The sequence below is a fragment of the Henckelia pumila genome, chromosome 4 (genome assembly GCF_033568475.1).
Source record: "Henckelia pumila isolate YLH828 chromosome 4, ASM3356847v2, whole genome shotgun sequence".
Lineage (NCBI taxonomy): Eukaryota > Viridiplantae > Streptophyta > Magnoliopsida > Lamiales > Gesneriaceae > Henckelia > Henckelia pumila.
The window spans coordinates 229,597,600-229,611,670 of NC_133123.1; the positions used below are offsets into that span (position 1 = coordinate 229,597,600).

At 36.7% G+C, this 14,071-nt stretch overlaps 1 protein-coding gene across 7 annotated transcripts; it reads right to left on the bottom strand.

Moving 5' to 3' along the window:
* Nucleotides 1-403: 403 nt before the first annotated feature.
* Nucleotides 404-8,860, bottom strand: LOC140864220 (calcium-transporting ATPase 4, endoplasmic reticulum-type-like). Of its 7 annotated transcripts, none has more exons than XM_073268233.1 (9): nt 8,581-8,860; nt 6,868-8,374; nt 6,471-6,537; nt 6,269-6,390; nt 5,714-5,998; nt 5,227-5,610; nt 4,859-4,968; nt 1,883-4,419; nt 404-797 (listed from the first exon to the last, which is right to left on the bottom strand). In XM_073268233.1, the coding sequence occupies exons 2-9, from the start codon at nt 8,293-8,295 to the stop codon at nt 526-528; spliced, it is 5,205 nt and encodes a 1,734-aa protein (XP_073124334.1). In that variant the 5' UTR covers nt 8,296-8,374; nt 8,581-8,860; the 3' UTR covers nt 404-525. The 7 variants fall into 7 exon arrangements, with proteins under 7 accessions (XP_073124334.1, XP_073124337.1, XP_073124335.1 ...); XM_073268236.1 differs by having other exon boundaries at nt 8,573-8,860; XM_073268234.1 differs by having other exon boundaries at nt 8,556-8,860.
* Nucleotides 8,861-14,071: the final 5,211 nt, after the last annotated feature.

Genomic DNA, 14,071 nt, shown 5'->3' on the forward strand with positions numbered 1-14,071 from the left:
AAGGTACGATTCGTTACAAGTTTTCAATGCTTTGCCCATAACATGTTTCACAGAATCTATGTTAACCAAAAGTGACAAATAATAATATAAAATTTATTTCTAAATTAAAATAAAAATAGTACTCATATAAGGATAGAGTTGAAGATTAAAGTTGACAATACTAATATCAAACACAATATGCATGTGTTAAAACAAATTGACGCCAAATTACAATTAGCATGATCGTACATTAAAACTAATATAAAGAGCATTAACTAATTACAAACTCGATCAGAAATAATTACAAACTCGATCAGAAACATAGTTAGGCGGCAATCATTTTATGATCGATGAAATATATATATATATATATAACTTCTGATTTTATTTTTTTTTTGAAGAGAAAACACAATAATATTACTTCAAAGAGTCCAACAATACAGCTTCAGAAAGCCACTGAGGCAAATTACCATCAATGAAAGTTAAATATGATGGAGAAGATAGTGCTTTCCTAGCTAAAACATGAGCTACACCATTCGCAGTCCGTCACATGTGTAAGCGATATGAAAATGTTGGCTTGGAGAAGTTTGTGAATTTCTGAAGCAATTGTGCATTCAAACTCAGATCTTCATCATGTTGATATACAGATTTAATGGCTTGTGTAGAGTCTGAGAATATGCAAACTTTTGTTAAACCCAAATTTAAACAAAAATCCATCCCTTCTCTGATTGCCATCAGTTCTGCTCCCTTAACTGAGCCTGGATTCCTCGTACAGCCCGCTTTTGCACCACGAACAACCCCACATGAGTCTCTGATTACTGCCCCAAAACTGTATCAGTTTCCTATTGCATCAAAACCCGCATTGACATCGAGTCTAAAATTGGTTGGTAATGGAATTCCAGACACTTGCTGATATCGAATGTGATTTAAAGCTAACATAATCACTGATTTGGCTTTGACTTCTGATAAGCCTCCAGCCATATAACTTTCTGATTTATAACTTAACAAAAACCCTGTAATTCCATCTAAAATGGTTTTCGTAATTGGAGTAGGTGGCCTAGCTATAAAGTTTTTAGTTTTAATTTGTTAATTTTCTAACCAAACAAAACAACAACAACAACAACAAAAAAAGAGAGAGAGAGTTTGAACAGTATCTTGGCACTACAAAATGCTTTAATTTCATTTCTCAAATCATGAATTAACTTAGTTTATCTAGCTAATTAGTAAATGCTTGGAATTAAGCTGAGAGAAATAGACGGATGATGCTCATGGGCCATCATGAAAATGTGTCCATTATTATATACATAGTGGCATCACACCACATGACTTGTCCTAGCCAAATTCTGGTACCATTATTTAACATAAATGAAATACGATCCATTAACAAATCTCTAATCTTAGTATTATGAGTCGTCGTCAGCATTAAATATCATCCACTCTGGCCAACTGCCAACTAAACTTTTCCTCTATATAAACAGCATATATTACCTAGCAAAGCTTCATCATGAATGCTAATTAACATATATACACAAAATAAATTCATATATTAATCAATATTTCAAAACAAATCAACCTCAAACTCATACACAATCCTGATGTCAACTTATTATTCACTAGAACTTCTATCCATAGACGATAAACCGAAGGACAAGAGCCTTTGAATTTCAAAACAAATCAACCTCAAACTCATACACAATCCAATACTCTCGATATGTAAGTAAATGCACCAAATACACAAAAAAAAAACAATCAGTGTAAAGATTGTAGAATCCCAAAAGGATATAAAAAAACAAAGCAAATTCAAGATTTTCAAACTTCCCAAGTGTTTGATGAGAACATAGAAGAAACATAAAGGAAAAGGTGTAAAGTGTATTATGTATATGATCTACAAGCTTTTACCTACCCTCAGAATTTACCAGTTGTGAGAAAACTCGGCTCATCGAAACACCAGAAAGATCGTCCACGTTTGAATGTTCGAACTGGGAAGCATTAGCTCTAGAGTCGACCCGACTAAATTCACCGACCTCTGGAGACAACTGGCCAATAGCATTGGTACTGTTTTCCTCTGGATCATCTGGTATGACTGTTTCTTGAAGTTGGAGAGCATACTCAAGGTTCCACAAAATGTCTCCCATGGAGGGCCTATCGACTCCATAATCAGCCAAGCATTTCTCTGCCGTTTCACCGAACTTTCTGAGGGAGTCAGGCTTTATCTTTTCGACAAGATTAGCATCTATTATCTGATCCAACTGTCCCTTTTTTTGCCACTTCATAGCCCATTCGGCCAAGTTAACCATTTCTCTAGGAAGAGATGGATCTATCACAGGCCTAGCGCAAAGTACTTCGAATAAAACAACCCCGAACGAGTAAACATCTGATTTTTCAGTCAGTTGTTGCCTTCTGAAATACTCAGGATCTAGGTATCCAAAACTACCTTTAACAGCGGTGCTGACATGAGTTTGATCAATCTCAGGCCCCGTCTTAGAAAGTCCAAAATCAGCCACCTTAGCCATGAAGTTCTCATCGAGCAATATGTTTGCAGACTTAACATCACGATGAATAACAGCTTTCGCATATCCCGTGTGAAGATAGTGTAGCCCTCTTGCTGATCCAATGCATATCTCGAGTCTCTCCTTCCAACTCAAGCTCGGAAGATTTGAACCATAGAGATGCCTTTTGAGAGTCCCGTTTTCCATATACTCATAAACCAGAATCATTTCATTCTTTTCGTCACAATAACCAATCAAGGACACCAAATGGCGGTGGCGGAATTGAGAAAGCATCTCAATCTCCGTTTGGAACTCTGCCAGGCCTTGCTGGGACTTGGGATTGCCTCGTTTCACGGCTATCTTAGTACCATCACTCAAAACACCCTTGTAAACCTTCCCAAATCCACCAATTCCAGTCACCCAACTTTCATCAAAGTTATTTGTTGCTTCTTGAACTGCAGCAAACGGGATACGATAGCTCATGTTAGAACCGTTGCTAACAGTTGTTGCAGTTGAATATTTACTTCCCATAGTGAGTGAATTTCCCCCGTTAACCGATATAGGAACCCATATTTTTGATTGGGCCAAACGTTTTTGTATCCTCCTCCTGTGCAAGAAAAGTAGAACACCGGCAAGTATCAAAACAACAGCTGCCCCAACACACACCCCCACAATAATTCCTACATTCTTCTTGGATTTTGGAAATGAAGGGAAAATGGAAGCCCCAGCTAGACTATCCTTGGAGGCCACTTTCATAATCTCCAATCCATTAAGAAAGGCATCAGGGTAAGCACTAATGGGAGATGGGCCAATACTTACACTAATATTATTTTTAACAACCACAGCGGTAACAAAGTCCATATAATATGCATTGGCCAATCCTGGGGTTTTCAGACTTAACTGAAGATCTTGAGCAACGATGAATGAATCAATATAAACATTAAACACGAGTTGATTAGCTGATGTGCTTACTATATCACAGAAATGCAACCGAACTAAGTATTGAAAGCTTGGATCCACCTTCAACAACCACGTGACATTGAAATTACCACGGGGATCATCTTCAGAATTCATCTTTGTGCAAGTTCCATACACAGTTTGTGGAGCAGAGTCTGATGTCGCACCACCATCAGGATACATAACTGCAGGAATATTGGACGCGTTAGTCGCCAAGTTGGGTTGCACCAAGAAACTTCTGTCAGGAACCCAAGTTCGCCCCAATGTATCATTCACCAATGACACAAACGGTCCACCCATATTTAACCTTGCAACTGTCTCAAAAGACTGTGCCACCAATCCACTAAATGATCCCGATGGATTGAAAAGAACAGCATCATCGGTGATCAAGGAATCCGGAACTGAAACAACTTCAAGGGCATTAATGTAGGCAAAAGAATTAGTCGATGGGGCGAAGGTTATTACAAGCTCTCCAGACGCCACATTCACGGAATATTCTTTGACCGTAGCATTTTTGGGGCTGAAATCACTAAGGAGTACAGTATCTTGGGAGAAAACAGAGAAACTAGCAGTATTCATATCATAGTTCTGGTACACAAACGGATAAAAGTGCAGACGGATCCAGTGCCGCCCCCCTTGTTGAATCGAAAATGTATACTTGGAGGGTCTAGGAAAGATTCTTGCAGTGCTAAACAGCTGGGCATCTTCAGATGGTGTTATGGAATTCAAATTGCTATCAGCCAGAATATCTTGTGGAGTTGTTAGCATTCTTGAAGCCGATTTATCAGCCACATAAGTGAAATTACCAACGGTAACATCTCTCGATGATCCGCAACTTATATAAAACTTATCAACGGGATTAAATCCTCTGGAACAACATCCCAAACTCAAGATCAATAAAACCCAGATAAAAAATCTCGAAATCCCACATGCCATCATAACGAAATAACGAAATATGGAGGCAACTTCACCCATGTTCGAGGAGATCATGTACCTGCAACAGATAAACATGTCACGCACAGTGTGCTTGGAAGGATTATTCGGCTACACAATATCTTTGTGGCACGCTAAAAAAATAAAACTGCCAGTATCCCTTTTCTTTTCAAATTTGTACTTGACAACCTAAAATAAGTTGAAGCAAAATATTTCAAAAATCCACTGAGAGAAACTGCAAGTTCTTTTGTGCCATATGAAAGGGATACATCAAAGCAAGATAAATTTCATTTATAATAAAATTTCTCACTTTCCACACCCGCCTTTGCTGCAACATTTTTATTCTAAATAATCAATCTTGAGTTTCCTAACTCTTATAGCAATTTAATAACAATAATTTGATTATAAAAACTTTTAAAAAACATAGAAAATCGTAGAGAAACAACTGAGAAATAGAAAATGAATATGATGGGGAACGAACAGCTAGTATAAAGTCTAACCTGATAAAAGCTTTCATGTTATTATAAATAGATCTGCCTTCACCAACTGCTGCAACAATTGAACTGAAATTATCATCTGCTAAAACCATGTCAGAAGCCTCCTTTGCAACCTAGAAGCCCACACAAGAATAAAGAAATAAACATGGGCAATTCACCACTTGTACAACTGAACGTCCTTAAACAAGCAAAACTCTACAATGGCGTTCAGACTTCAGATAGACCTCTAATCACACGAGCACGAATGCAACAAAGTTGTAATAGAAGTAAAGAACACTGAATATGCGAGAACACGACACATTAGGAACATGTTTAACAACGTTTAATGAATGAAACAATTTGGTCTTGATTTTTTATTTTAATGAGATTACCTCAGTCCCAGCAATGCCCATTGCTATCCCTATGTCAGCCAATTTCAGGGCAGGTGCGTCATTCACTCCATCCCCTGTCATTGCAACAACCTCACCAGAATCCTTGAGCAACCTCACTATTTCTTGTTTGTGTCTTGGTTCAGCCCTAGAGAAAAGAATTCCTCCACTTTGTGCTAAATGTGTCTCTTTGTCACGAGCAGAAAGCTCCATAAATTCTTTTCCTGTTAAGCTTCTTGAACTGAATGTCTCATCACGGCCAAAAACCCCTATTTCTCGACAAATAGCTTCAGCTGTATCTTTGTTATCTCCAGTTATCACCATAACTCGAATGCCAGCTGTTCTGCAATCCTCAATTGCTTGGGGTACTTCTTTCCTTGGAGGATCCTTAGACAATACAAAAAATGTTGTGGAGGTTAGAAAGAAGTCGGATATCAGTTGCAAGGCAGGGTCGAAGAAAATTTAGTGAATGGTAAAGGGAGAAAATTACTCTTAAAGCAGCTAAACCAACAAATATCAACTTGCTCTCAATTGACGAATAGTTTGCAGGGTTCATTAAGAGTTCATGAGCCGGATGGTCTTCATGGCCATTATATGTCGTAAACTTTTCTGGAAATTTATCCGTGTATGCAAAACCCAGAACTCTAAACGCCCGTGTTGACATTTCATTAAGGCTCTTTAATATAACTTCCCTCGAACTTTTATTTAATTCTGCTATAGAGCCATCACGCAATTGCACGTAGGAGCTTCTTTCCAGTAAATTCTCAACTGCACCCTGCAATATTGTTTAAATTTTTTCCCTGACTCATCAAACATATATGACACAAAACAACATTAATGAAGATTAAAAATCAAAGCAATCCAAAACTTGTTCCCTAAGTTGTCAAACAAACATGGAAGACAATGGAACACGAAGAAATCCGAACTTCCACAAAACTCAAAAGAATATTTTGATGCCAGTCTTGCCACATATTCTACAATGAACTTTTTTTACAGAGAATAATTGTCGTGGATGATAGATGGAATTCACAGAGAAGAGATGTACCTTTACAAGTAGCAACTTTTTTCCTGTGATTGAACTTACAATGACTCCCATGGATTTTCTGTCTCTATCAAACTCAAGGGTTGCAATCCGCTGTTCAATTTTATTCCATTTGTAGGAGCACCCTTAGATGACCAAGATGAACCTTGCATCAGTATAAAGTTGACTGGTTCAAAATAATTTTGAAGGCATAATAACAACTTACTTAGAAGACCGTCATATTCTGAAGAGGTACTTAACTCACGTGGAAGGCCCATTTTCTCCACCAGAACCTGAAAATTATCAAACGCTTACCCTTAATGAAATATATTTGCTAGCTAGCTGTTAAGCAGTAATGAGAACGTAAAATTTGAAACTGTGTTAATTATTTACAGCCAAGAAATATTAGCACATTAATTGGACATGACGAAAAAAGAACTGCTTGTTCATTTACAGGAATCACAACTTCCAGAAATTAGAAACTGGCCTAATCTAGACAGGCGCAAGAAGGTTGACAATAAGAGACACAAATACCAATACAATATTTCGATAAGAGAACCTCTTTGGAATTCAGTATGATGCAGTTTACTCATACAGCTTGGTACTTATACAACAACCAATACCTTAAGTGCTGCTTCAGTTGGCATTCCATTGGCGACACAATGCTCAAATTTGTCATGTCCAGATTTTTCAACATCCGCATCATTACAAATAGCAGCAATCTTTGCAATCATCATGAGGTTTGGATCTAATTGACCCTCTGACCAGTTCTGGATTTTACCATCAAATGGGTTGTAAGAAGTTCCTTGTACATCAAATGATCGAACCTTCTTTGCTTCAGAACCCATAGCAACAAGTTTTGCTACTGCCATCTGATTAGTGGTCAAAGTGCCAGTTTTATCAGAGCAAATCATGGTAGTGCATCCAAGGGTTTCAACACTCGGCAACTTGCGAACTAGAGCATTTTTAGCAGCCATTTTGCGTGTCCCAAGGGCCAAGCAAGTTGTGATAACAGCAGGTAAACCTTCGGGAATAGCAGCAACCACCAGTGCAACAGCAATCTCAAAGTAATAAGTGCACTTCTCAAACGAGAACTTGAAATTTCTAGGCCAACCATCAACAAGCCCCCACGCAAGGAAGTATTTTACATTAATCAACCATACCAAGGCACATATCACTCCAATTATAGCAGTTAAAACCTCTCCAAACTCATTTAACTTCTTCTTCAAAGGGGTGTCATCCTCACCTTGGGATGCCTTGTGAATCTGTGAGTGCACCTTTCCAATCTCCGTACTCATCCCAACGTGAGTCACCAAACAAATACAATGCCCATTCACCACAGTCGTTCCAGCAAACACCATACACTTCTTACCCTGAATATCAACATCCTCCGCAACAGCCTTAGTAGTTTTACTCACTGCCTCGCTATCTCCAGTTAAGGACCCTTGTTCAACTCGGAGGGTTGAGCTAATCAAACTTAAAACCCTCTTATCAGCCGAAATCTTATATCCAACTATCAACTCAACAATATCTCCTGGAACAAGCTCTCTGGCTGGCAAATTAGAAATTTTTCTACCGTCTCGAATAACACTGGCATGTTCTGACTGGATTTCCTTCAATGCTTCCAAAGCTTTCTCCGCATTGTTCTCCTGCAAAACTCCAACTATCGCATTCACAATCAATATCAAGAAGATAACCAAAGGCTCCACGAAAGCTGTGATCTCCATCTCACCACCTTCATCCCCATCATACCACGCCAACACAAAGGATACTACCGCTGCCACCAGTAAAATCCTCACTAAAGTATCATTAAACTGATCGAGAACCAACCTAAGAATCGAAGGCCCCTCATGTTTCTCTAACTCATTGAACCCATGGATCTCCCTCCTTTTGCTAACATCATCAGCCGACAACCCATAATCCTTGTTCACTTGATACTTTTCTTGACATTCTTTGACATCTTCACTCCAAGCTGGATAGTAATCCCCTTTCTTCTCACTCTTGTCGTCCAAAATCTCACTTTTACCATAATCTTGCCCTCCTTTCCCCATCAACGAATCAGAAATCAATCCACGAAATGAAGAACCAGTCGAACCAAACAAACCCTCGAATGCCACAGAACAATTAAGCCTGTAAATAGAGTGAATCAAACGAAAAAACTTTAAACAATCAGGATTAAAAACCGTCAAAACGCCATAACATAACACGTACACATACAACAAAAACCCAAAACCGACCGATCCACCAAATCCACAACATTATACGCACACACAAACTGAAATAAAAACTAAATGGAGGTGTAAAATTTTACTCAGTACGCCCAGTTACCAACTCGCCTATGTATAAAGCGGCTTCTCGAATTGCCTAGACAAGAGAAGAGCGCTTCAAATCTTTCTCTTCGTATTTCCAGACGGAGGGTTTCCTTCCTTTGTTAATTGGGGAAGGAATATCGCCGAGATCTGCTGTTACTCTTTTGTCAACGACGAAGTATAATACTTCTTTCATCAATTGAAAAAGGAATATCGCCGATATCTGCTGTTACTCTTTTGTCAACGACGAAGTAGAATACTTCTTTCATCAAACTTCAATCTGTGCTATCATCACTCCCCCTATATTTTTTTCTACGAAACTAAATTTCATGTATTACTATTTTTTTTTTTTTAAAAAAAGGTTTATGTATGTGTAAATATATAAGTTAATGTTCATTTCTCATGCTAAAAATATTACTCAAAACTCATAAAAACTCATGTAACACATTTTCACTATCAGTTTTGTTAGCCGTTAGACGCTTAAATGCACAAAAGATGAATATATAATGGTGATTATAGATTTTCTAGTGAGATTCAAAATTATAATTCTAGAGAGATCTTGCTTCAAACTATGGTTGATCCAAGTGCACCACAATCCTAATGCAATCATTCCAAAAAATTATTTCGAAACTACACTATGTGAAACTAAATCTTAGCAATGGTTCGGAGATGGGAGGTGAGTCTCCATTGCGATTATTTTCTCGAGACATTTTGTGATGAAATATGCATTCTCAACGATGCAGCAAACAATTTCCCTTATACAGTGTCAAGCTGATGTAGCAAAAAAAATATTCGTACTCGGAAGATTTCTTCCGCAAAATATGGAGTATTGACAGTCATTAGTACGATCTCAGTCATGATATTCGGTGGGTTGTACAAATAAAATTCATAAGCAACAGAGGATTTCCGGTGAAGGCACTCCGACGCTCAAGTCGGCGATTATTTATATAATATTGATCGATAATAGAGCTTCATTATACTAAAAAGAGTGTGTAACTTAAAAATAAGATAACTTGAGTTTGGATAGTTTTGTGGGCTTGAGCCTCTTATGAGCCTTTATAGATTTCTGAGACTCATTAAAGAAATCTAAATAAAAATTAAGATCTCTTTTGAATTTCAAAGATTTTTTTAAATTACTTTTTTAAGATCTAATTTTGGGCTTTTGAAAAAACTCTTGTTAGGATCAGGTAATGATAAACTGAGTATGTAAACTGCTTTAATTATGCTTAACAGTTTGGTTAATGTAGCAGTTTACCTTTTAGCTTGCTACGTTGTGTTCAATTGAGGTTGGTCAACTGAACTTTGACTTTTTTGGTGTCGATATTAATTGGGAAACAAGATATTGTGCGAAACGATCCCGAATAATAGATTTTGAACTATCGATCAAATAACTTAGTGAGTGGGTGAAAGTGATTGACTAAAAAACAAGATGCGCAAGAGTTTGTTTCTGGATATTCGAAGATTTCAATGCTCATACGTCACTCCTTCTTCCAACTTGGAAGGATATCACTAGAAGACTTTGACTATTACAAACAATTTGCAAGAGCCCAATCCAAGACTAGGATTTACCCATTGTCTATCCCAAAACTCATAGTTACAAGAGCAGTAAACACGACTGAGGTTTGCAGCACCTCAACTGATTTCTCTCTTTTCGAGTTCAACAATTAGTGCAACAATGATCCTTACTGATCTGATTATCCTTGACGTGTGCTTCTGTTGTTTGGCCTTTTCATTCCCTTTTTGATGTAAGCATTGAGCTTCTCAATTGAATATTTGTTGATAAACTGCGAGTATTCAATTTAGCTCTTGATGACTTGAATATGCTTATTAGTGCTTATTGAGCCAGATCTTCATGCGTCCTTTGAACTACTATTTATATGTTTCCTTACAACGGCTCTAATTTGAATTTGAATTGTACCGTTATCTCTGCTTCTTCGTACGAGGGTACACTATAGCGCTCTGTGGCTTTATGACATCAGTAGTGTACGAAAAACTCTATCCATAAGAGTGATTGAATAACTGTTTAGTTTGGTGATTTCAGTTTGACTTGCAATAACAGTTTTGACTATGGAATACTGATTCAGTTTAGCTCATTAAACTGAATTAGGTTTAGATCTGTTAGCTTAGTCTAGTTTCTTGATCCAATTTGTGCCTTCGGTTTAACTTTGAACAACGCAGTTTACTTCGATATGTAACTTGTAGAGTTTTTGTCAACATCAAAACCAAGTCGTTTCCAACAATTTCCCTCTTTTTGGTGTTGATATAACTCCTTGATATGTAGCTTTCATATGTGGATATTGAGAAATTCAGTGCTTCACAGATTTTTAGCTCTTCAACTGAATAGGTATCTTCTGCTCTGAATCTTCATTCATTTTGGTTGTTCTTTTACAACATTCCCCCTGAATGAATGACGTTTCATTTTGGCTGTTATTTTACACCACGTAAGATTTCTTCCGCAGAATCTGGAGTATTGACAATTACTAGTACGATCTCAGTCACGATATTCGGTGGGTTGTACAAAGAAAATTCATAAGCACCGGAGGGTTCCTAGCGAAAGCACTCCGACGCTCAAGCCAGCGATTATTTAAATAATATTGATCGATAATAGAGCTTCATTATACTAGGGTCCATTTGGAGTGGGAGAAAAGATAAATAATATAGAGATAAGTAATATATTGTAATAATAAATAAATTAAAAAAGATAGTTAATATAAGATTTGATTTGATTTATAGATTATGGTTTGTTTGATTTGATTGGTTATATTTTATATAAAAATAGTAAATTACCATTTTATCCTTTTAATAATTAATAAAATATAAATAATATTATTTATAAAGGGTAATATAGTAATTTAAATTTAATGATTTGATTGATGTAATATAAATAATTAATGATTTGATTGATGTGATTAGAGCCGTCAATTTGGGTTAGGCCTGTCGGGTCTGCCCGCCCCGCCACACAATTTAAGTGGGTTGGGTTGAAATTTTTTCAACCCAACAAAAGGTGGGCCTTGATGGGCCAACCCGCCTAAGCCCGTGATCCGCGCGGGTTGGCCCGCGGGCCTGGAGAATTAATATTTTATTTTAAATTTTATTGTGATAAATGTATTTTTTAATAAAAGTTGTGAATTTTTTTTGTATTAATTACTTTATATAAAATTTACATATATAAAATCAATAATTAATTTTTTTATTAATATGTTTCTATTAATGTAAGGCCCGTGATTAATTGATTAAATCCGAAAAATATTTAATTTTAATCCGAGTATATTTAATTTGGGAATATTTAGAGTTTTGATTTAAATTCTAACATTCTTAAATTATTTAGGATTGAAATTGAGTTAAAAAGATTTGCCGAGAACCGATTTGCAAATAAGCAAGAATTAAGGGGCCAAAGTGCAAATATGAGGTTTTGACTTTGACACTTGCTATTTTTAGATGCTTAAACGTGTAACTATCATATTCATATCCATCTTCTTCAGATTTTCAGCAGCTTCCATCGATTTTCTCATTTCTCTCTTGCAAGTTACTTTTCTAAATTTGATATCTTTTGCTCCGGCTGTCCGATTTCAATTCCGAAAATTGTGTTGGAATCCTTACAAGAAGGGCTTCGATTTGGTGTTCTTAAGCTTTTATGGATTGATATATTGAAACCGGTTCAAAGAACGGATGCCGTATGGATTTGCTATGATTTTCAGCAAGTACTCGAGATTCTTACTTATTATTATGCTGGTTTATGATGGTATATACGTACTGATATGTGTGGATTTAAGTGAAGAGGATTGATATATTACGATATCGAAGTTAAATCGAAGAACAAGCGTCGTTTGTATTTGATATGAAATTCCAGCTAATATTTCGAAATCCATTCTTCTGATTTTGCTTGTGTATGATGATATTGAACTGATATGAGAAGGGATTTAAGTTGATTTGAATGATAGAATTGATAGATTTTAGTTTCGGTTACCGAATTTATACCGTTACGCCGCCGGTTCAATATTTTGATAAAGTTTGAATAGATGAGTTGGAGCTGTAATCTATATGATTTCTTGTTGATATAAATGGCTTGTAATTACTTCATTTCAGATTAATAGTGAAGGCCATTGAGCTCGGAAAGTTCAGCTTCGAATCGATAGAAGTTTGATCAAGGTTTGTGACTTCTAGCCTTGAAGAAAGAATTGAGTCTTGAGCAGATTTTTTTGACAAGAGACATGTTGTGTTGTTTGATAAGGTTGGAAGATTTGGAAACCAAGAAAAGAAAGGTATAAGACAACCTTTAAATAAAGGGATTGCACACTCAATATGATTTTATTGAGTATCCCTTTCTAATACCACATACTTTATGCTTATATGCTTGATATTTGCATATATGCTTACTTGCTTGATTTAGCTTGTTTGTATAGTTGGTTTTTAGTTATTCTTTTGAATTTTGTGCATACATATTGGGCCAACTTTCTTTCGAGTTTTGATGGCTGAATTTCCAAGACAAGATGATAGGATGTTTGGACGTATATTGAGGAGTTTAGGTGATTGAGTCATCCCTAACGTTTGACGGCTAGGTGATTGAGTTATCCCTAACGTTTGATGCTCAATATAGTGGACCAAAGTCCGGGAATAAACACTCAACGTCACCTCGAATGGAGAGTAGGTGGATGGGTTGACGTGTTTCTTTCCCAAGGATCCCAAAAAGAGAATCGATACCGATATGATAATCGCTTTTTAAATCATGCATTGCTTTCGATTGAAATAGACGAGTTTCTACTATTTTGATTAAGTTTAATGCATGATTTTTTGAAGAGTTGATATTTATTTGATATGATTTTATGATATTTATAGCATGTCTTGCTTGAATACAACGTTTGCAACTTGATTTATAGCATGTTGAGTTAATATGTCTTAAGTTGTCTTAAGTTTTATTTGTTGAATGACTGTTAATATGCTTCAAGTTAAATTACTTGAGTTTATGCATGTTTATGTTGTTTTATACTGGGATTGAATTCTCACCGGAGTCTCTCCGGCTATTTTCTTGTTTGTATGTGTGCATGACAATAGATGGGACTGGAACGAGTCCGGGAAGACCGTGAAGAATCGAGACTTGAGAGATTAGAGTGATGATCCGGTGTAGATGTCTTTATGCTGTCAACTTTTGTTAGTTCAAGAACATTGATCTTGTAGTTGCTAGACTTGAACTTTTGGTCTAGAGATTTTACTACTTTGATATGTATAATACTTGATCTTGTTGTGTTTATTCTATAGCAATGACAATATGTTGTAGTTTGGAGGATGTATCTTGGACTTGGAAAGGTTGTATTTGAATCTATGAGGCAGGGGGACAGCAGCTGAGGTGTTTATATTTTTTTTTGGACGTCTGGCCTGCGCACGGGCGAGTAGTCCAGGCCTTGAGGGCTGCTGGTCCTTTTGCCTGCGCACGCGCGAGGGGTGATCCCTGTGCGCGCGCAGGGCACTTCTTAAAAAAAAAAATTTGTGGTTTTTGATGCTTAGCCTTAATTCATGAATC